This window comes from Gadus morhua, chromosome 13 (genome assembly GCF_902167405.1).
Source record: "Gadus morhua chromosome 13, gadMor3.0, whole genome shotgun sequence".
Taxonomy (NCBI): domain Eukaryota; kingdom Metazoa; phylum Chordata; class Actinopteri; order Gadiformes; family Gadidae; genus Gadus; species Gadus morhua.
Window position 1 is genome coordinate 7488986 of NC_044060.1, and position 23522 is coordinate 7512507.

General features: G+C 47.7%; 1 protein-coding gene across 10 annotated transcripts in view; it reads right to left on the reverse strand.

The window, feature by feature from the left end:
* ampd2a (adenosine monophosphate deaminase 2a) overlaps window positions 1–23522 on the reverse strand; it is a 33105-nt gene that overhangs the window by 5411 nt on the left and 4172 nt on the right. For 5 of the 10 annotated variants that reach the window (XM_030373916.1, XM_030373917.1, XM_030373920.1 and 2 more), the window contains 16 exons: window positions 10732–10859; window positions 9587–9717; window positions 8929–8997; window positions 8101–8212; window positions 7153–7339; window positions 6435–6576; window positions 6247–6336; window positions 5583–5712; window positions 4881–5075; window positions 4251–4382; window positions 3585–3748; window positions 3092–3218; window positions 2530–2693; window positions 2034–2154; window positions 1075–1248; window positions 360–470 (listed from right to left, as the gene is read on the reverse strand). In XM_030373916.1, coding sequence (XP_030229776.1) covers window positions 360–470; window positions 1075–1248; window positions 2034–2154; window positions 2530–2693; window positions 3092–3218; window positions 3585–3748; window positions 4251–4382; window positions 4881–5075; window positions 5583–5712; window positions 6247–6336; window positions 6435–6576; window positions 7153–7339; window positions 8101–8212; window positions 8929–8997; window positions 9587–9717; window positions 10732–10859 — 2177 coding nt within the window. Of the gene's footprint in view, window positions 1–359; window positions 471–1074; window positions 1249–2033; window positions 2155–2529; window positions 2694–3091; window positions 3219–3584; window positions 3749–4250; window positions 4383–4880; window positions 5076–5582; window positions 5713–6246; window positions 6337–6434; window positions 6577–7152; window positions 7340–8100; window positions 8213–8928; window positions 8998–9586; window positions 9718–10731; window positions 10860–11390; window positions 12626–16020; window positions 16544–23522 lie in introns of those variants that run through there. The other 5 variants (XM_030373918.1, XM_030373914.1, XM_030373919.1 and 2 more) reach the window with 4 other exon arrangements.

A 23522-nucleotide genomic window follows, 5' to 3' on the forward strand; every position in this document is an offset into this window, starting at 1 on the left:
GGGCTTTACGGACGGGACAGGGAAGAGAGACAGGTGAGAGAGACAGGGACAGGGAAGAGAGACAGGGAGAGAGGCAGGTGAGAGAGACAGAGACAGGGAAGAGAGACAGGTGAGAGGGACAGGGACAGGGAAGAGAGACAGGGAAGAGAGACAGGGAAGCGGGTCTGAAAAAAGAGAGAATGACCCATAGCATAGGAACAGAGGTGGGAATCGAACCTGGATCGATACAAAGCTGTATGAGGTTAGCGCACTAGCTAACACAAACACTAACACTTACTACACACTACTGGGTTTGATGCCGTGACACCTAACCCCTACCTGCTCCTTCACAACATGGAGGACGGTGAACAGACGTGTACCTTGTGTGAGAACCCGCTCATCAGGACGCTGTTCCGGGCCAGCTCGCACATGTCGCAGGAGCTCAGCTTCCACACCTGGGCCGCGATGCTGTACTCCTCCATTAGAGGCTCCTGAGGCCAAGCACACACACAGGCACGCAGACACACAGACACACACACGCACACACACACACACACACACACACACACACACACACACACACACACACACACACACACACACACACACACAAACACGCACACCCAGAAAGAGACAGACACACAGACACACACGCACACACACACACACACACACACACACACAGAGACAGACACACACACACACACGCACACACACAGAAAGAGACAGACACACAGACACACGCACACAAACAGAGAGACAGAGACACACACAGACACACACACAGACAGAAAGAGACAGACACACACACACACACACACACACACACAAAGCGAAAGTGAAACACACACACACACGCACACAGAAAGAGAGAGACACACACACACACACACACAAACAAAGAGACAGAGACACACACACCAAAAAGAAAAAAAAGAGAGAGACACACACACATACACAAACAAAGAGACAGAGACACACACACACCACACACCCACACACACACACACAAGGACGAACGTGATTCAAAACAGAACTGAATCCTCAAGGAGGCTCCTGGTGTGTGTGTGTGTGGGGGGGGGGGGCCTCACTGACCTTGGTGAAGTGGAACTGCAGGGGGTCGTCGGTGGACAGGGAGATCATGAGGCCCCGGGACAGGTACTCGGGCAGCGGGTTGCGGTGGTAGCTGAGGAACAGGCTGTTGTTGCTGAGCGGGGACATGGCGATGCCGATCTGGGCCAGGTAGTACAGGTACTGCAGCACAGGGGCCTGGGGGGGGGGGGGCCGCACACACACACACACACACACACACACACACACACACACACACACACACACACACACACACACACACACACACACACACACTCACACGCACACGCACACAGAGAGGAGCTTCTTTAGTTTGGAGAGGAGTTTTAGATTTAAAGTTTAATTTTAGAGTTTTAGAAATGACATGTGTGCGATGTTCACTTAAAATATATATACAGTATATATATATTTTTTTAAAACAACGATAGATAATGGATACATTTCTGAAACACACCGATATGTGGAGTGTAATAAACAAATAAACAAAAATATAAAACTATGCGTAAAATATGAAACACAAAAGGAGTCTGGACAATGCTCTGCTCCAAACGCAGCAGATACAAGTAAGGTACTTAAGGAATACGTGTCCCTCAGTGGACAGGACCTAGACTGCATAGCCACCGCTTCCCAGCCCTCCTACTTATTGTACGTTGTACGTCCTGGCACTTAATGTATGCACTTATTGTATGTCATACTTAGTTATAGTACTTAGACGTGTAGCGTCTTATCCTAGCAATCTTTGTTGTGGACGGGGAATGGGTTAACCTAGCGATGGTTAGTGCTTTGCACTCGGTTCTATGAACATCCTTACTGTACCGACAGCGATATATTTGGCTTTGGATAAAAGCGTCTGCTAAATGCCCTAAAGGTGTAAATGACGTGTTAATGATGACTAAGGCTGTAGAGAGGCAGTAGTCATTGATGACCCCACGCCGCTACCATCACCACCACCGCACACTGACCTTTCTGAGCAGCAGGCCGTGGGAGATGTTCTCCGACAACATGAAGCCCGACACCAGGTGATGAATAGGCCCCGCCTCCCCGCAGTGAGGTCGCAGGACAAACGTGTGGAAGCCCCGCCTCCTGCATCCAGCCCATATATAGAACGCGCACACGCACAAACAAACACACACACACTAATGAGGGGCAGGGTCCGAGTGAGATTCAATTTATTTGACACATATTCATACAGGATATGCAGTGAAATCTTTGCGTGACACACTCTGTATTTTCTGTGCTTAAAAATAAAAAAAATAGAATAAAAATAAAATAAAATATAAGTTTTGTCAGAAATTACAAATCTTATTAATAAACGTAAAATCATAACTGGATAAACAGGGAGATGTACAAAATGTGTTGTGTAATATTGCCATGGTTGAAGTGTCAAAGTGCAGGGGGAGGGGCGTGGGGATTGGGGGGGTCTTTAGGGTGAATGAGTGGCGGGTGTGGCGCCCGTACCTGCGCAGGTGGTTGAGCACGGTCATGTTGGCGTAGGTGTAGTAGAGGTAGTAGGAGTAAGGGGGGTTGGTCTCGGCCGTCCAGTGGGCCGGCTGGGGGCTGTCCATGTTGAAGACGTGGTGCTCTGGCTTGGACTCGTCATCCACGCTGTCGAAGCCCACCACCTGGCCACACACACACACACACACACACACACACACACACACACACACACACACACACACACACACACACACACACACACACACACACACACACACACACACACACACACACACACACACACACACACACACACAAAATAGTGAGATCTAGTGGTTAAGGGGCATCAACACTTTTTGTTTTCGTTTTAATGTGAACCACGTCAACAACGATCAACTGTCACGCTGTTAAGAAACAATCCAGTTTTCTGAATCTAAATCATCTTTGCGGCCCCTAAACCAGAACGATATACGACAGCACCGAATGAGGTGCATCGTATCAGGAGGATGCACCTCATATGACGGTGTGTCATGGGATGTGGGGCTCGGGTTTCCAAGCATGCATCACTGGGTCCACCTACATGCTGCAGGAAGAGGTGGAGCTCTGGGTTGCTGCGAGGGTTGACTGTGACTTCAAACAGAGGCAGGAAGATGTTCTCCAGCATCTCCTGGAAGTTGGCCAGCTGCTTTTTGGTTCGGTACACATCACTGCACAGACACAAACACGGAGTTACGGACATACAAAACAGCTGCGGACGTAGGCAAGGGAACAACGGCTTCTAATTGGCGTCAATAAGGATTTTAAACACATGATTTGAAACTTAAAACAACATGCATTCTCATAAGTATTCATATATATTTTTGCCTGTACATCTATATAAAGGAATGTATTTGCATAAAACAGAAACAAGAAAATTGTCGCAAAATAATAAAACATTGCATTTGGAAATGTATGTATGCTGTAGCACTGTGATCAGTACTGCTATTGATTCTTACATTTCTTTATTTTAATTTAAAAAATGTAATGACAACCACCCAGTTATGAAAGAGGGTACAGAAGTACGCTGCACTCACAAGAGGCGGGGCACCTGGATGAGCCAGCGCACGTTGTCCGAGTACACGGCGTGTTTGACGGCCCACTTGGCCAGCTTGTCCCACTCGTCCCGGGAGCGGCCGTAGATGGACAGGCGCAGCTCAGAGTTCTGGTATTTACTCTCCTCCAGGTCCTCCATCACCTCCTGTAAGACCGCCGGGAATCCTCCATTAGTTTGATTTTTCTTTATTAATTTTTTAATATGTGTATTATGACCACTGACATAATTTTAACACACGGTACAAACAAATAGTTTTATTGACCACAAAATAATCTTTCAGTGTTCTTCCCCCCCCCCCTCCTTTCTCTTTCCCTCCTTCATTCCCTCCCACCTTCCCCTCCTCCCTTTCCTCATGCCCTATTCCAATGTAATGTATGTACATACATACATACATTTATACCTACATACGTATACACTTACATATATACATACATACATACATACATACATACATACATACATACATACATACATACATACATACATACATACATATCAACTAATACAAAGGAACATTTATTAAAATAAATAATAAATAATACAAATAGATAATAATAATAATAAAAATAAAGAGGTAATATCCCATTTGTTTCTCATGTGTTGTTTGAGCATCGAAGAATGTCGTCGTTCCCTCTCTTTACCGTACCTTGATGATGTGGGCAAAGTATTTCCCCTCGATGTGGTTGTCAGTCTTGATGAAGATCTCCCTCAGGATGGACTCTCCGATGGGGTTGTATTTAGCATTGAACTTGTCGAAGCGGTGGAACGTGTTTCGGTCCTGAGAGGAGAAATAACATTAAAGACCATGCATTGGGACTGCGGGCCGTGCTGAGAATATCAATCAATCACTAGTGGGGGAATAGGCTGCCCTAAGAACTGAGGGCTTCACTTGCTAATGGTGATCATGGTGACTTATGTAATGGGGTTCAAGGTAACTAAGGTATTCACTACACATTATCTAATAGGATTTAGTATTGTATTTCAGTTATTGTTAAGTTCTAGTCAAAGTTACTCTGGTTTAATTTAATTGAGTATTTTTAGTTTTTTCATGGCTAACCCACTAACCCTAACCCTAACCCCTATTCTAATGATATATAATAATGTCGTGCAAACAACTTCGTCAAATTTATATCTTAAAAGTATCAGATAATTAACAGAATGTTTCATTGTTATGTTATTCCTTGTTCTTGTTGCGCACTTCCCCTTGTTTAGCCCCTCCCACGTGCTCATCACGCTGCTTAGTTTGACTGATGTCTGAGTGACAGGCAGGGCTTACGGCGTGCATGTCCAGGGTGTCCACGCTGAGGTCGAAGGCGGTCAGGTTCATGTTCTCGAACACGTCCATGAGGGTCTGTCCGTGGCCGCGCTCCACGTGCACCACCTCCCCGGGGTACTTCTTCATGGCCCGCTTGATAAAGCGCAGCAGGTGCTTCTGGTTCATGCAGGACGAGGCGTGGATGTGCGTGTCCACCTGGTGACGGTGAAGGAGGCCACAGCGTCACAACCAGTGCAGGGACGACCCCCCGGCTGCGATGGGCAACGTCAAACAGCACGCTATGCCGTGAGGCGACAGAGTCAAGACTACTGCAGTGGCCACTTCTGTTTATGAGGGAGCACTTCAAACAGCACGCTATGTAGCGAGGCGACCGCATCAAAACTACTGCAGTGACTACTGCTGGCTCTGAGGGAGAACCTCAAACTACTGCAGTGACTAGTGCCTGCTACGATGCAGAACTTCTAACAGCAGGTTATCCTTCCTGTTGATTTTATTGCTGTCGCCTGAATGTGAAAATTCAGTCAGTGAAAGTCTTCATTCAGAAGTGAATGGATCCCAGAATAAGTTGGATGTGACCCATATTTAATATCTCATATTAATGAGTGAGGTGTTGCAGTAATTGCGGTCTGCGTTGCGCTGATTGAGTTGCCCGCAGCATGTGCTGGGAGCATTAGAACACAGGGTCAGTGCGAGGTCTCTTGCCTTGCGGATGTTGTAGAAGTCTCTGTGAGGGACTTTCTTCTGCGCAGCCAGCTCCTTCATTTCGTTCAGCAGGATGTGCATCTGGAATTTGGAGCTGAGGTACTGTAACCGCCGGTAACAGAAGGACTTCCTGTAAACAAACGAACGCAAGGGAGAACTCATTAGAAAGCAGAGCCCCGGCCAAGAGACAGCAGACAGAGGAGGCTGAGGAGACGGGGGCATTAGCTGGACTAGAGACGAAACGCAGAAACGATGAAGGCTTTGTTACGGTTCCATGTTGACACAACGCAATGGTCACGCGGTCGCTCCGACGCAGAACCTGTTTTGGTTCTGCGTCGGGTTTACGACGGGTTTACATCAGCGGACCGATGACATCCCTTGCTGCTGCGTCGCCTTAACGCGAGGTTGCACATTTGGGAGGCGCACGTCAGGCCCCTTGCGGTAGGACGTGATGGGTCCGTAAACCTCCTTGCGTTGCGTCAGCCTGGAACGATAACTAAGCCTTAAGACCACAAGACGACGAGCGCTAGGAGCCCGAACGAGACAAGACAACCAAAATAACTAGACGACGATTGAAAGAGAAAAAATGCCAAGGGGACAAGGAGACAAGGAGACAAGGAGATAGCGAGACGACAATACAACGGAATTAAATGGAGACACTCACACAGGTCCGTTGATGATCAGGGCCAGCATGATGTTCATGTCAGCGATGTATTCCTTCAGATCCGGGTAGGGCAGGTCCAGCAGAGTACCCCTACACATCAAAACACGGGGTCAAACCCCCTCTCCCTTTTAGAGGCTCAAACACACATCCAGACACCAACCGAGCAGACACCCAGAGGCCGCGCTCACTTCTCCGTGGGACTCTTCCTGTTGAAGACGTGGACGACGCCGTCCACCATCTCACAGCTGTACTCGGTGTCCGCCGGCATGTTCTTGGGGTCCTGGTTCTCGTACGGGTGGGTCTCAGAGACAGGAGGGTGCACGGGCGCATCTGATCAAAGGAGGAATGAGTGACACGTAGGCGTGAGGGTCAAATAATGTCTTTCCCAAGACCTGTCGATTTCTTTTCAAATCTGTTCATTTCAATACAGTATGCATCAGTAAGCATGTACAGGAGTGGCCACGTGAATAGTGTGGGTATATAAGCGTGACTTTCTGCCTAGTGCTTTGGATTGGAGATGGATCCTCTCCCTAATGTTTAAACATAAAACATTGTTTTAAAAGAAAAATCAATAAACAGCAAATTACTTATATTGTTAATTTCCTGTGTTTCAACCCTCCACTTTGTTTACCTCCTCAACTGTTCCCGAGTGGGACCCTTGACCCCAACTGCCTCCCGGCGAGCCGGTCGTTAATGTACACCGATGGCGTGTGTATGCATGTGCATTGTGCATGTGTGTGTAAATGCATGTTGTGAACGTGGTCTACAGCAGCTAGCCACCCAGCAGGTAAACGTGGCCCAACCATAGCCTTTAGCGTCTGACGCTCGGCCCATCCGCTTTGACGGCGTCACCGGTAGAAACCGCGTGACGTTTGACGGCGTGTCTGGTGCTCCCGCTCTGATTACCGGCGTCCACGGGGGTCTCGGGGATCTCCTCGTACACCCGCAGGTCCAGCGGGGTCTCCCCCAGCTCCTGCAGGGAGCAGGCGGTGGTCTTGCAGAAGTTCTGCATGGAGAGGCTGATGTACTTCTCCCGGATGAACAGGGCCTTCACCACGCACTTGGCGGCGTCCACCAGGTCGATGAACGGCACCTGGGAGAGACAGACGTGGACACGGCGATTGTACGGGGCGGACGTTGAAGGGAGACAGGAGGGAAACTCGTTTTTGGATCCATCAGAGTATTGCATGATCAGGGATCAGTTCTTATTTAGGCTTTGTCCAAAGCGTTAGAGAGGGGATGATAGTTTGAATGAAAACAGACTATAACCCTTTATTATAAAGGTTGGACCCTGTCCGCTAGCGAGGAGCCTGCCTCATAAACCATTCCAGATGTAAGGAAATGTCAATATTTGGGGTGAAGTCCTAGAACCAACCCAGAACCCTAAAACACCCTTTGTAACTATAACGTACAAATCGAGTCGCAAGTACGTCTTCTCGAAACCTAGAACATTAAAACCTATCTTAGAAATACGCAATTATTGTATGTTGTACGTCCTGGCACTTAGAAATAGTACATAGTACCGTGTAGCGTCTTATCCAAGCTATCTTTGTTGTGTACGGGGAATGGGTTAACCTGGCAATTGCAAGTGCTTGGCGCTTGTTTCTGTGAACATCTTTACTGTAACGACATATTTATTATTGTTTCTCTATCTTCTGACAAATTAACTTAATGTAAGTCACTTTGGATAAAAGCTTCTGCTGAATGCCCTAAATGTAAATGTAAACGTTAATCTTGAGGACACCAGGTCATAAGGCAGATACGCCGTGTTTCCCGTCTGTGTGGGATGCACAAAGCACATCAAGTATCAAGGTTATCTGACCGGAGAAGGGTGTCGCATGAGAGCTGCCTCACCCCACACTTCTCCTCCCCTGATATGGAGACTCTCTGGTACTCTCTCTCCAGGGGCAGCGCCCGCGCCCTGAATCCATCGTCCACTGCGTCGATGCCTCGCTCGCCCATGAACCTGGACGAGGGGAACGGAAGGGAGGTGGGCCGAGGAGGAGAGGGAGAGGAGGGGTGAGAGAGAGGGAGACGACTGTTAGAAAAGCGAGGAGAATTACAGACAGAGTAAAGGTTGAGGAATGTTGTGGGGGGGAAAAAAAAGAGAAAACGGAGACATACACTGGATACAGTGAAGGAGCCGTTTTTCATTAGTTCTATCATCAAGTGTTGACATTTACTGGCGATATTAAAGTTTCTGACTCGGTTACATTACGAACAGAGCAACTCTCTACCCGCAACTCTCTACCCACACTTTTTTCCATGGTTTCTGGCCGGCTCCACGGAGAAATGACTTGAAGTAACCCCTAACTTTATCGATGCTGGTTCACACATATTGTATTCAGGTCTACGAGAAATGAGAGAGCAGGTTAGATAGATAGTTGGCACACACACATGAGATATTGGAGGAGGTGCAGAGTCATAGAGGTAGAGTCGGACGTGAGAGGGAGAGGAGACAGAGAGAGAAAGACAGAGCGAGACAGAGAGAAAGCAAGAGATACAGAGATACAGAGATACAGAGACACAGAGACACAGACACAGACACACAGAGAGAGAGAGAGAGAGAGAGAGAGAGAAAGCGACAGAGCAAGATATACAAAGAAAGAGAGAGAGCGAAAGAGAGAGAGAGGAAGAGAGAGAGACACACACACATGTACAAGCCAAAGCTCGCTCACTCACTCCAGGTCTGTGGCGCTGTCAATTTTCATGAAGTCCTGCTTGGCACGTAACAATATCTCTGGCTCAAGCCTGGGGTGATTGCAGCAGCGCAGGAGCATGGGTGCAAGGCAGGGTGCAGACAAAGGGGGGGGGGGGGGGGGGGGGGGGGGGGAGGGGAGGGACCATGGCGGTGGTCACGAAGAGAAGGAAACAGAACACTTAGTTCATAGAGAAGACATCTCCGGTAGCCACGCGCAGAAGGCAATTAGACAGATCAACGCACACCCACACTGACGCACGCACACGCACACACACACTCGCACACTTACACAAGGAGATTAGAAAAAGGGACCAATAGGTAGGACAGAGAACACACCATTAAGTTAGTGCTATTCAGCTTGGTTCTCAAAGTGTGTATGTGTGTGTGTGTGTGTGTGCGTGTGCGTCGGTGTGTGCTTCCGTGGTCATCCATGTGTGTCCGTGTGTGTGTGCGCGTGCATGTGTGTGCGCGTGCATGTGTGCGCGCGCTTGCGTGAGTGTGCGCACTCACTGTCCGTGTGTGTGTGTGTGTGTGTGTCCGTCCGTATCCGTGTGCGACCGCATGCGAGCGTGTGTGTGTTTGTGGGTGCGTCCGTCCCTGTGTGTGTGTGTGTGTGTGTGTGTGTGTGTGTCCTCTCACTTGATGTCCTGGCTGATCTGCCTCTCTAGGCGGTGGCGGCGTTCCTCCAGCTGCTCGATGGGGCTGTCCTCGGGGAACTCGTAGGGAGCGCTGCGCATCTCGCTCTCGGCCAGGCTTCGCGTGAACAGCTCCTTGTGTCCAGCAAGCGCAAAGGTTAGCACACATGCTAACACACGGCTAATGCCTCACACACAGACGTAGCTCACAGGCAAAGGCTGTCCCCGCTGTATTTCCCTCACAGAGATGCTAACACACCTCCACAATACACAGAGATGCTCACACAACTGGACTTAACACTGAGACACAACCACACCTGTATTTCACACCCAGAGATGCTAACACCCTTGTACTTCCCACCCAGAGATGCTAACAAGATTACAATTCACACACAGAGATGCTAACACACCTGTAGTACACAAGCAGATGCCAAGACACGTGTATGAATTATACAAGAAATCAGAGCATGCAGATGGCTGGCATGCACACATGAGACATTGAGAGATCCAAAGTCATTGAGATAGAGGAGAATGAGAGAGAGAGGGAGTAGAGAGAAAGCAATAGTGTTTTTTTTGTGTTTTCTTTGTGTAGTAATTAATTATTGTATATTATATTTTGCAGAGAGCTTTATCGCAATCTGGTGAGGAATTGACACACTTAAATAACATGTATCTTTTTAAATTGTTATGAATTATTCAAACAATAGCTTCCTCGAAGTTGAATGCGGCTTGTTCCTCAGAATGCATCATGTTATTTTCTGTTGCCGATACCATCTGTAATGCCTCAAAAGAGTTGTAGTGCTCTCAAAATCAACGTAAATATACCAAGCAAAATGTGTTCTACCATGTCTCGCATGAGAGACGCTGTGGCACTTTCAAACACAGTAATATCTCCCCACAATGAGAAACAATTGCACGAATAATCAACAAAACATCTTTACTCCAAAAAACCTTCCTGTGCTCCCAAACTTCCGAACCAGGTCACATGGGATGGCCTGTAAAAAGTATTTTTAGCTGCGCATGCATCTGCACATTCTACTCCCCAAACTCGTGTAACATAAGTGGTGTGCCGAATCATTAATTGTTCCTTTCCCGACCGGGTGACAGTTGCGTCCCCCCCCCTCACCCCCTTCGGTTCGGACGTCTCACCTCGGCGATCTCCTTGTACTTCCCGTCCATGGAGGTGCGGAGGTCAATTGGAGGCTGCTTGCCGGAAACCGGAGTCCCTGGGAGGGATCGCTGGGGCTTTACGGTGGCAGGAGCCGCTCCACGCAGGTCTGGGGACGGGAGAACCAGACAGAAACACAGGTTTACACTCAGGGTTCAGCGGCGGACGAACTGTACTTTATTTGTGTTTTAGACCCTTCTGTGAACATTCCCGCCCCCGTCCCGGCGGCACGCGGCCACGTCTCCGCGCCTTCTGCTGATTCATTGACATTCTTCAGGAGGTTTTCCTTTGTCTATTTAGCTGCACCAGGCGTGGATATTGCGCTCAGCTAAGCTACTTTTCCGGGCTGTTGTGCGGAGTGTGCTTTCATTAGGGTACCGGACCCTTCTGAAATCAGGTTACTGTACACACACACAAACACACACACACACACACACACACACACACACACACACACACACACACACACACACACACACACACACACACACACACACACACACACACACACACACACACACACACACAGTATTCTTGTATACTCTAGTCATGTAGTCGTTCAAATGAATACCTATCATTTTTCGGCCTAATTCGTTTTCAAGGTGAACTGACATATATCTGCTTGTTCAGTATCACTCACCACGACCTGGGCCCGATCGCTTTCTTTCCCGCGTTGTTCAATCCAATCACTTAGAAGTAACAGGTCCAATGTGAAATCGGAGTGAGTGAAATATTCAATATGGCCGGCACAGTGACCCTGGACGCAGCCCTTTTATGCAAAGCAAACACGGTAAATAACCCTTGTATCCTATTTGTCCTTTTTATGATACCTTCGTGGTATTTCCCTGTTGCAATATCTAAAACAATATTACATCAGCTGGTAGACATGGAGCAACTGCTTCTCAAGATGAGCTGTAGCCGCAACACCGTCTTCTAACACCAGCCAACACCAAGAGTGAATCCCATATATCGGATAAACTGTAATACAGGGTGGAAGCGAAGTCCCATGGCAACCGCCGACGCTAGACTGAGTGCAAATCTGGAAATGATTGCCAAAGCCAAAAATAACAGATGCTCCGACACTTCACAATCCAAAATGTGAGCACGGACACACACAGGAGCACCACGAGAGTTACCCTGAGCCGATATGTACACACAAACACAGCCCCACCTGGCCTTGACACCGAGGGGCCTTCCCCACTCCAGACCTGCTGGAAACAGATGACTCTCCACGCCACTCCACGCCATGGCCTTTCCACAGCATCACCAAAACCACCACACCGCAAATAACCCTAACCCTAACCCTTGACCATTGTTGTCCGCCGGCGCCGATTTCACAAACACCACAGAGAGCTGGAGCGAAGAACTGCAATGCATTAAAAAAAAGCCCTACAATTGTGTGTTTCACTTTGCACAATTCAAAACAGAGATGGGGCGCACATCCCTAGTCATTAACTCATTTGGAGAGACTTGCAATTCTAGGGCCTCAGCTGGGCTGGGCCTGTTCCCGTCTGTAATTGGCGTCCCTCTTGTCTGCGTCTCCTCCATGGTAATTAGTCTTCTCTCCGTTTCTAAGGATAGGTGGCGACTGGTTGTTCTTGGCAATACACTTAAAATAGCACACTCACACCGCATCTGTGTGTGTTATGTGTGCTTTGAGCTCCGATAGGAGAGCTGTGTGACTCCAATGCGGTGAGTTGCGTGTGTGACAGGATGCCACCAAGGGCAGAGGGGAAGGGCACATGTTGTACACATTCATGCAGTATGCTGTATGGCAGAAATGTGTGCACAAAGGGCGCATGGCATGCACAGCTATGCAGATAAAAGGATCAGTGCTTGTACACAAAAATATGCCTGCACCAACACACACACACACACACACACACACACACACACACACACACACACACACACACACACACACACACACACACACACAAACAACAACCCCAGTTTAGAGTACACATAATCCTTCGAGGCTTCTTAATCCAGCTTGCCCCAAACTCTTTTCATCACAGTGACATTAGGATAGTAGGGGGGCCCCAAGACTTACACACAGCCACAGGACGTATTCTGCAGCATAAATTACCCAAGACAAGCGAACATAGAGCATTTTAGCAGAAAAATATCACATATATGCTTTGATAAAAAGTGGAAAACACTGTCTCAAGTTAGAAATCGGTCAAATACTGCTAGGGGGGATGTCAAAAATGTAAAAGTGTTCACAGCATCTCTTTAGTCAATGTTGTGGATTCAACATGTAAGACAAAGAATATTCTCCCTTTCCCTCAGAGAGACCCTGTTGGTTTTAAACCAGGGGTCTCAAACTCAATTTACCTGGGGGCCGCTGGAGGTAGAGTTTGGGTGAGGCTGGGCCGCATCAAGTATTCTACAAAAAAGTACAAATATCCAGTCCTCTCAAGCTTTACTATGAACAGTTCTGCAACATGAATGCTTTTTTGAACATGAATGGCTCTTTTGAACATGAACGGCTCTTTAAAACATGAACCTTCTTCAGAACATGAACTGTCCTTCTGAACATATGGCTTTTCTTGCCTACTCCTCCTGATCACTGCTGCTCTTCATCTGTTCATCATTTTAACACGAAAAAAAAAAAAAAAGCCCTAGACGCGCAGATGTTTGCGTCAGAGAAACTGAAAAGTTTAAACTTCCAGGGTTGAATATTTTTGAGAAAAGATGCATGTAATAATTTCCTAAATGTAATACATGATTTTATCTCTTTAAATTTAAATTAATATGTGTCAGCCTCAACTTGATACAAAACACTCTTTCACACCGTTGATATTTCCTCTCCCACTTGTCACACAGGAAGACACACACACACACACACACACACACACACCACGACGTATCCAGGCCCATGCAGTTATAAAATGCAATCAAACATGTCAAAACATAGACATTTTCTATAAATAGCCTACCAACGTTTGCAGTGAGAAAAACTGATGCACATTTCATGCTCAGGGATATGAAGCTCCACAACTTGAGGAGCTCGGTTGCTAAGCGGTTAGTTTCAGATGCTTCAGTAAGCTCGAAATACATCAGAGGAGTCACACAGGAGAGAAGGGCGTATCTCCAGCGCAGACACACTTGGGAGAAGCCATAGCATTGGCCTACGTACATGTCACCTCCGTCTTATGCAAGGTTTTTGTGCGCAGCAAGCTTTATAATTGAGGCCCCCGGGCAAGCGCAGCGACTCAGCAAAAAAAAAAAAAAGAAAGTGACTAAACTTTTATGCCAAGTAGGGGGCCACAAAATATCGTCCGGCAGGCCACAATTGGCCCGCGGGCCGCGAGTTTGAAACCCCTGTTTTAAACCATTGTATAAAGTGTGGGAGATCAAGATCTCTGCACATATACAGCCATGGGCAAGTGTGCGTTTTTCTATGAAAAGAACAGCTGTGAGGCCGAGTCACTTTGCCCTCGTGTCTCAATGTAGCCGCTTGGTGACCTCTTATAGCCCGATAATTCATTGAAGCAGCCAAGCTTCTCCTCAGAGCTTACCTCCCCCACCTGACCATTATCTTCACCCACCCACGAGTAAGATAGCAAGGTGAAACTTCGGTGAAAGAGAGAAGGAGAAGACGATAACGATTTAGATGTAAACTTCATAACCTTCAACAGCATTAGTAGGGATTGTTATTCTGGATGGTTGAAGGACAGTATGGGTTAGGTGTGTGTGTGTGTGTGTGTGTGTGTGTGTGTGTGTGTGTGTGTGTGTGTGTGTGTGTGTGTGTGTGTGTGTGTGTGTGTGTGTGTGTGTGTGTGTGTGTGTGTGTGTGTGTGTGTGCGTGTCTTTGACACTTGTCAGCAAGTTCATGAACTCTGCAAGGATGAAACTACTGCTGGCTTGAAGCAGACGTCCGAACATTAACCTCGTGCAACGATTGATCATTCTGCATCCATGCTCGGTAAACAAAGTCTCATGGACTACCAGCACAAATTACTCAATTAGCTGTAGATGTGCACATTAAATACAAGAAAAACACAGCTCTGTCTACAGAGAAAGGCTAAACGGTTCAATGTACAGCAGTGATGCAGAAAAGTCACTTATTAGTCTTTCATAAACCCAGCTCAGAAGACTTTGGCCCCAAAGTAACACAAGACCAAATGTTCAGCAAGACCATAAAAAGCACCCACACAAAATAAGCCATAAAAATCCCTTACCAACAGCCCATGGAAACCCCCAGTGAGACTTGAGCCCACATGATGCCAATGAGAGACTGAATTCCCAAGGGAGATGGCCCAGAGATATGACAGCATGTTCCCTTCTTTGTGCTGAAACACACTGAACCACTAATAATCACAAGAGTCCTCAAACGGCCCGTTCCACGGTACAGTTTATATGTCGACATAATGAGTGGCGGGGTATCTCAGTGAAGCGCCACGGACCGCAAACGTACAGGAGCCTCGTTCACGTATGTCCTCCGTGCGACTCAAACAGTGTGGTGTTGCACTGAGTCTGAACAACAAGGCAGTAGGGCGGACCACCATCTCTACATTCAGCAGAGTGAACTAAACCTTCTCGCTAAGAGGTGCGTGGCCCCACGCTAGCACACCGACGGCCTCGGAAGACACTGCAGCAAACTGGGACACAAGTCGCACGTCGCCGCCACAGACCGCACGCTGTCACGCGGTGACATACCCCTCCTCCTCCCTCCACCCTCCGTCCATGTCGTACACCGGCCCCCCGTCAGGATCTCCTCCACCGCTCTCTTGTGTGTACCGACAACTCCTCCCCGTTACGGCGTTATGGATGTCAAGATGGATGTGTTATTTTTAATATTTTACGTGGTGGAAAAAAGCTCGAGCCTTTAAACAAGACGGATCAACGTCTCGCCCGTCGCTGCGCGGACACTGGACGGCCCGGTGCATCGCCGTGGTTACGGTACCTCAGAGGACGACTTCCCGCTAACACGAGCCGCCCTCACTACGCCACCACTGCTGCAGCCGCTGCTGCTGACGGCAGCTTCTCCTGGGGGGGATGCTGGGACCGGTAACTAGGCCTGGGACAGGGGATGCACCCTCCCCCGCCGCAAACCAGAATAAAGAGAGAGGGGACAGAGGAGAGGGAGAGAGAGAGAGAGAGAGAGAGAGAGAGAGAGAGAGAGAGAGAGAGAGAGAGAGAGAGAGAGAGAGAGAGAGAGAGAGAGAGAGAGAGAGAGAGAGAGAGAGAGAGAGAGAGAGAGAGAGAGAGAGAGAGAGAGAGAGAGAGAGAGGGGATATTCACAGGCAGTAACAGCCCCTCACCTCTCAGCGGCAGGATCAATAGGATCGATGCGTTTAAATAAATCTTGTGGCGGCCCGGCTTCCTAGTCTGCTGCTGTTTTTGCTGCTCTGCTCAAGCTGTTATTCCATCCCCAGAAGATCCCTCTCCCTGGCTCCGGCTCGGTCTCTCAGCTGCTTCCTGGAGTCTGCCGGTTGTCTGTACACAAACAGCTCAGAGGCTGCCGTGGCTAAATACTGGAGCCGGAACATACCAAGTGGACCGAAAAAAGGGGGTGGGACTGGGACGAACCACTTCATGCTCTAGTGCAGCGTGGATTGGAGGAGGCCCCCTCCTCTCTCTCTCTTGCTGTGGTCACTCCCCCTTTCCTTTACCAATCCAACCCCCTTCTTGTGAGAGTGCTGGCCGAGGCGATCTCATTGGAGGAGAGCTGTATTGTGCCTGAACAGCTTGAGGGTGCTTTCATCCATCATGCTTATTAGATAACAATTTATGTTTGATCTTTATATTGGGGTTATGGGTTACGTGTGTGGGTACGTGTGTGGGTACGTGTGTGTGTGTGTGTGTGTGTGTGTGTGTGTGTGTGTGTGTGTGTGTGTGTGTGTGTGTGTGTGTGTGTGTGTGTGCAAGTGGGCTCGCGCGCGTGTGTGTGCGTATGTGTGTCATGCATCAGTGTGCCTGTGTGTGTGTGTCATGTGACCACCCTATAGTGTTCATGTGTGCCGTCTGAATGGCCACCTCTGAGCGTCCCAGCCCGGCCCAGTGTGGTCGGGTGGTGGTCAGCTGCCCTCCAGACTGCAGGAGCAAGAAGCCATGCATGTGGTGCGCTGCGACAAGGAGCCCAGTGTGGAATTCGCCAGAGGCAAAAGCCACACACAATACAACTATGGTCCAGCCTGAGTGAACACACACACACACACACACACACACAGACACAGACACACACACACACACACACACACAAAGGTACTGCATTATGTGACGAACGGACGGCAGTCACCGGCCTGACGTGTCCTGCTTATTATGCAACAGTCCTATCTCCAAAACGCTCCAAAAAAATGAGGAAGAGAACAGACGGGACTAATTAAGCAGCCGGCGGGTGAAAAGCATAGTTCACAGTGAGGTGTTCCGCTGTTTGAACAGGCGCTTCAGAGGTTTGGTTTCCCTGTCTGCCTGCCAATGTCTACAAAACACGCACACCTAGCCCCGCCAGTCTGTCTGACAAGCACAAACGATGAGCACACTCATCACATTCATCTGAAGCTCCTTGCACACTGGGAACGTGTAGAAAGAGGAGTCAGAGTGAAAACGCTTTTCTGTCCCAAGTCCCTTGCATCCTATTGCCTGACATGGTAATACACTTTAGCTTGGCGGTATGGGTCCACTCTTTTAGGTTGTCCCCCCGTTGTAGGATTGAAAGCATGATATGCAGATGTTAGATAAAGCATTCCAACCATGGGGGTATGTCAGATATCGCAAACCATCGTGTAGCTTCCGTGCAATACAGAGGAAATCAGGTGGGCTGGGACGGTGTTGCGGTGACATGCAGCTCAGCACACACAACTTTGCAGAGAGTGTATGCGAGGGGAAAGGTCTTAAGTGGGCCGCCTATCAGTGTACTTGTGTTCGATTGGATGGCGATGGCTGTCTGCTGATAGGCGGAGCATGTCCAGAGCGTCCACGCCAGTACAAGCCTCGCCAATCCATCAAAAACCCAAAACAGGAATTCCCAGAGATCAGTGTGTGTGCGGTAAAGCCGCTTATCAATTTCGGCAAATAAAGACTTCCTGTTGTGGGATTTGACCCACTTTGAAAAACGGGGCAATAACTCAAGCCAAGGAATGAGGTCATCCGTGCAACTCTCTGAGGCTGTAATATGAGGATTTTGGTGCTGAACGTGTGACAGAGGGAGGAACCACCCATGCAACCCTAAGTAATGAACAGAAATCACTTCCTTTATATGTCAACATGTATCGTGAAATGATCAAGGTATTTGGCTCCAAGCCTAGGTTCCGGGTTTGCAAACCCAAATATTTGTGGTGTGCTGTACCGGTTGAGGAAGAACTAGTTCCCCATGAATAACTTTGCATAAAAACAGCAAGGCGGAAGCCTGCGGTTTTGTTAGAAGAACAAACACACTCTCGTATCCTTGACACCTCACTTTAGACATTTGATGATTATCTAGGTTAAAATAAGTCTGACCTGAATACAATTATGAGCCCACAACCTTAAGTTATGTTGGCCAGTGAGTTTAATCATTTTATCCCTGTCCTGATATATAGGTATGTCCTTTATCTTGAATGAACATCTGATCGATTCGATATTGCACTTTCAAAATAGTCCTTGCCGTAATGAATTAGGATATTATTTAATTGAAAAAGCACGGTGAGAAACAGCATACCCTGTCTCATTTAGAAAATGGGTCATGAAGTCCTGAAATTTACTTTAGCCGAAAAGTCAGAAAATATCAAGATGACCTTTTCCTAATTTTTACTTCAAGAGGGGTTACAGTTAGGTTGAGTGTTTGACGATGAAATGCAACACAGCATATATTACGCAACAGAAATCTCACAGATCACCCGTCTCACGTCAACTCTGTGTAAATAATTTAAGTTCACCTACATCCTGAGCAGTTTGGCATTTAAATGATTCTTCACTCAGCTTAGGTCATTTGCTTCAGCACATTATGTTAACCCTCGACCTTGGACCTTACAACAGCGTGCAGGGTTATTTATCACACTCAATGAGACTGAAGCCCCGCTGGTACAAACTGGTCCAAGAGGGATAGGATTGTTATCCGTCTTAGTGAATTAAATTCAGCATTATCACCTCTGTGATGCCGAAGCAGCAGCATTCCTCCCCAAGGCCTCATCAGGATGGCAGAGCCATTGGGTTGGTTTGGATACATTTCTTAAAACCCCGGGATTATCGCTACCCTCTCACACAAACTCCCCGGTGAATCGTTTTCTTTTGTTTTGCCCCAAAAGGCTTCACATCCAACACAGCTGCATACTTCAAACACACACACACACACACACACGCGCACACTTAAGCTGACACGCACGCTCACACCCACGCACACACACTCACACACACACATGGGCTGCACTCATAGTATCTTGAAGAGCAAAGAGCCGCTCTGTGTTACTTGATACCGACGGCTTAACACGTAGCAATCAGTGATTATTCACCAGCTCATTAGAAACCTAAGTAGAGGGTTAAGAGACAGAGAGAGAGAGTGAGAGAGAGCGATGCAGAGAGAGAGAGAGAGAGAGAGAGAGAGAGAGAGAGAGAGAGAGAGAGAGAGAGAGAGAGAGAGAGAGAGAGAGAGAGAGAGAGAGAGAGAGAGAGAGAGAGAGAGAGAGAGAGAGAGAGAGAGAGAGAGAGAGAGAGAGAGAGAGAGAGAGAGAGAGAGAGAGAGAGAGATCTGAATCTGGTCCAATAACCTAGCCTGCTAGGCAATCTTAAATTGTGAAGGACAGTAAGCAGATAGTGATGAAATGCTAGAAGCACTTTAGCCATGTGTGTTTTAACTAAAGGGTGCACTAAATGCAATTGATAAAGCGTGCTCCTGTAGTGTAGCTTGTAATAAAAACAACTGTGTCTCAATGGGATCCGTAACTTCAAATTAAAGCCTGCAGCAAAACAGAGAAATTACACGAAAAAATGTCAAAAACCTGGTCCTGGAGTTTTGGACAAACAAAACATTAGCAGACGTTGTGCTAGTGGACTCGCTGCCCAGAGCTGTGAGGGGGTTTACAACACTTGAGTTCATTGAATGAGAAAACGACTCCCAGAATGGGATGGACATGCTCATTCAACACTAGCTGACACAGATTCAGCAGGGGTCAAACCAACATGGAGACAGATCCTCATTTAGAGGCGTCGGTCACTGCCAGGAGGGAGGCGCTTAGCTCCTACAGTGAAACACAACCCTTAATAAACTAAACTAAATAAATACTGTGTGGCAGCCTGAGGATCTACCACCATGGGGAGAGGACATCCGCTGGCCGTGGCTGTAGTCACGTTGACTGTCGTTCACATGAGAGAGAGACAGAGAGGTAGAGAGAGATCGAGAGAGCGAGAGTGAGAGAGAGAGAGAGAGAGAGAGAGCGAGAGCGAGAGAGAGAGAGAGAGAGAGGCAGAGAGAAACAGAGATGGATAGATAGGCAGAGATTAAGAGAGAGACAGAGGGAGAGAGGGTGAGAGAGACAGAGAGAGAGAGAGAGGAAGAGACTGACTTATAGAGAGTGAGAGCAAGAGCGTGAGCTAGAGCGAGAGCGAGAGAGGGCGAGAGAGAGAGAGAGATTCTGTTGATCACAATAAAGCATCTGTTGGCTGCGTGGCTATCTGGTTACCCCCACCAACAACAATCGCACCTGCCAATCTCTTAAAGACCCCTCTTCCCAGTTCTCCTAAAGCCCTTCTCCAGATCCATTCAGCCTCTCTCCGTGTCTCACCCCGACTGCCCCTCCCTCTGCTATTCTTAGCGAAAACGAAAGCTCTGGAATTTTCCGTCCAAACAGACCTGATGAGTTGGTCCTTAATAATGTCTGTGACTAACAAACAGTTGCATGACCGTAGATACTGTCAGCCACTTGTGAGCAATGGATGGTCGCCTGCTGCTATAGCAACCAGGGGGTCTGCTGGAGCTCAGACGCCCTCTAGTGGCGAGATGTGAAAGGTTCAGATTAAACGTCTCCCTCACACACATTGTTACAACTGTTCGTATTCTGCTCACTTTGTTTATTTGATCCACTATGTTGGGGTCACGTCTGAACACAGTAGACCATCGTCATCCTGCCAGAAAAGAAATATGTGGCCGTTTTCTGAGGTCAGACATAGTTGGATTTTAGGCAATGTTATTAAAAATGATGGCAGCACTAAATATCATTATAAACATATTACAAGACCCCTGTTCTGGCCCAGATCTGCTATGGAAAAGGATTAATTTGTACTCTTAGATGATGGACTCTGCAGTTATTGGATGAAATGCATAATAATAACTTCTATTCTCTGTTTCAATCTGTTTAAACATATCACTGATGTCAGAGCTCTGTGAACATGGCCTTAGGTTTAGAGTGTAGCTGTTCTATAATGTCGATCAGATTTGGTCCGAAACCCTGCTGGATGTGTTCCCCGTTTCACATCCCGTCTCGAAGCAGGACACAATGACCCAAGTCCCAAATACATCATAAGGCCGACCACACAACTCTGCTCTCTCAGGCTCACACTGCTCTCTGGTCGTCCACTTCACAACCTGGTTAAGCTGTTTAGAGGGTTGGGATTCCTGCCTGCATCCCATCAAAGTACATTGAGTATTATGAATGAGTGTAGACGTAATTGAGGGGATGTGGGGTGAAAAACAACCACACTGTGATGAGGCAGTGGTGCATAGCTCTCTTGGCAGTCACCGGTCTGGGAAGTAAGCTTTATCACTTTATGACAGCTCCCTAACAGATTAGCATATGGTGACGTCCACCGCCAGCCGGGGAAGGACCCTCACTTCCCCCATCTCTCTCTCTCTCTCTCTCTCTCTCTCTCTCTCTCTCTCTCTCTCTCTCTCTCTCTCTCTCTCTCTCTCTCTCTCTCTCTCTCTCTCTCTCTCTCTCTCTCTCTCTCTCTCTCTCTCTCTCTCTCTCTCTCTCTCTGCGTCTGTCTCTCTGCATCGCTCTCTCTCTCTCTCTCTCTCTCTCTCTCAATGTTTGCTTGTTGCAATAACAGTCAGAACAGTCTTGGTCTATAGTGTCCACTCTAAGTGATGTTGTCGTTAGAACTCATCTCCCTCCTCCTTCTTCTGACTCTATATCTGTGATCGCTGTCAGAATATCTAGCTATATTATACTTATTTAACGAAAAAAATATATATCTCTGACAGTGCTCACATGTCTCTTCCCTTAGCATAAAAGATACTGTGTTCCCGAAATAGGATTGCATTGGGTACAAAGTGTACATTATCTCAGTTCCACGGCCTGGGAGTGCTGTGTGTGTATGAGTGGGGGTGGGGGGGGGGCTGTGCTAGGCCTTTTTGCAAAGGTAATCATGCAGGAGAGAGGGGGGGTATCCACACACCCATCAGCTTGTATAGCTATAATAATAATACTATAGTCTATAAGGTGCTACCCCTATGTGATGCATTCACAATGTGGACATGGGCTGATAGATGTGCACAGGGAAAATGTGCACAGGGAGAGACAGAGCATATGAGAGAGAGAGAGAGAGAGAGAGAGAGAGAGAGAGAGAGAGAGAGAGAGAGAGAGAGAGAGAGAGAGAGAGAGAGAGAGAGAGAGAGAGAGAGAGAGAGAGAGAGAGAGAAAGAGAGAGAGCGAGGGAGAGAGAGAGAGAGAAAGAGAGAGAGCGAGGGAGAGGAAGAGGAATGGATTTCTCCTCCATCAGAGAGCTGACTGGGCAGTCTTGAGCCTCACCAACACGGCACAGTAACACGGACACAACACAGCTGCCTCTAACAGCTTCAAACAGAGTTTTCACTGGTTTCCACTGTTGTGTTCCTCGGGCAGGAAGACAGATGGTCGTGTTGTGATCAGACTACAATGAGAATAGTGAAACAGACCAACAGACCAACAGTTTATCCACTCGAAATGAGCAAAGGGCTGAGTGTGCCAGCGACTTGAGGCATGTTGCATGAGGCTGCACTGGAAGAATGTCTCTGCACGGGGCTCAGCCACGCAGCAAAATGTGGGGACTGAAAGGACGGCTGGAGATGGAAGACCTCTAAGTTATTTATTACTGCAGCAAAGATAGGCGGCCTCAACCCCGTGTGTGTGTGTGTGCTTGCTTTTACATCGTCCCCCCACACCCTTCATCCAACATTGTTATCCCTAAGAAGCTCAGAAAATAGCCTCAATGTTAACAAAAGATGTTTCATTGTTTACATTGCAGTTTTATTGTAAACAAACATAGCCTTACCACTATAGGCTAGGTATATGTACAGATATCTTTATATAGGCAAACCACTAAAGCATAACTGCTCCACTGTTTTACCCTCAGGATTTAGACGGGTCTAACAGGAGGCAAGGGTTAAAAACAATAACAACTCGGGCCTCACAACAATGAGTTTAAGGATAAAGATTAGTTATACTACTATAATTAGGAATATAATACTATTGCCACTACAGAAAAACAAAATAGGAACGATAGTTCAGTTGTTTCAGTAGAGCCCATCGTATTAAGTATCTGTGGGACTATTGAGTTGTTCTGAACAGGTGTCACTGTGTCCCAGGGACGTATCAATGGCTGCTAAGTAGTCTGGCTTTGGTGTTCAAAGAGCTAGCACAAGCCCCCGGTGTGACTCTCACACACACACACACACACACACACACACACACACACACACACACACACACACACACACACACACACACACACACACACACACACACACACACACACACACACACACACACACACACACACAGAGGTGTGATTTACAGGTGGGTTTGGAGGTTAGAATCCAGTCGATAAAATGACAGAAGAATAGGGCCTTCGGAGAAGCCCAATACCCCTG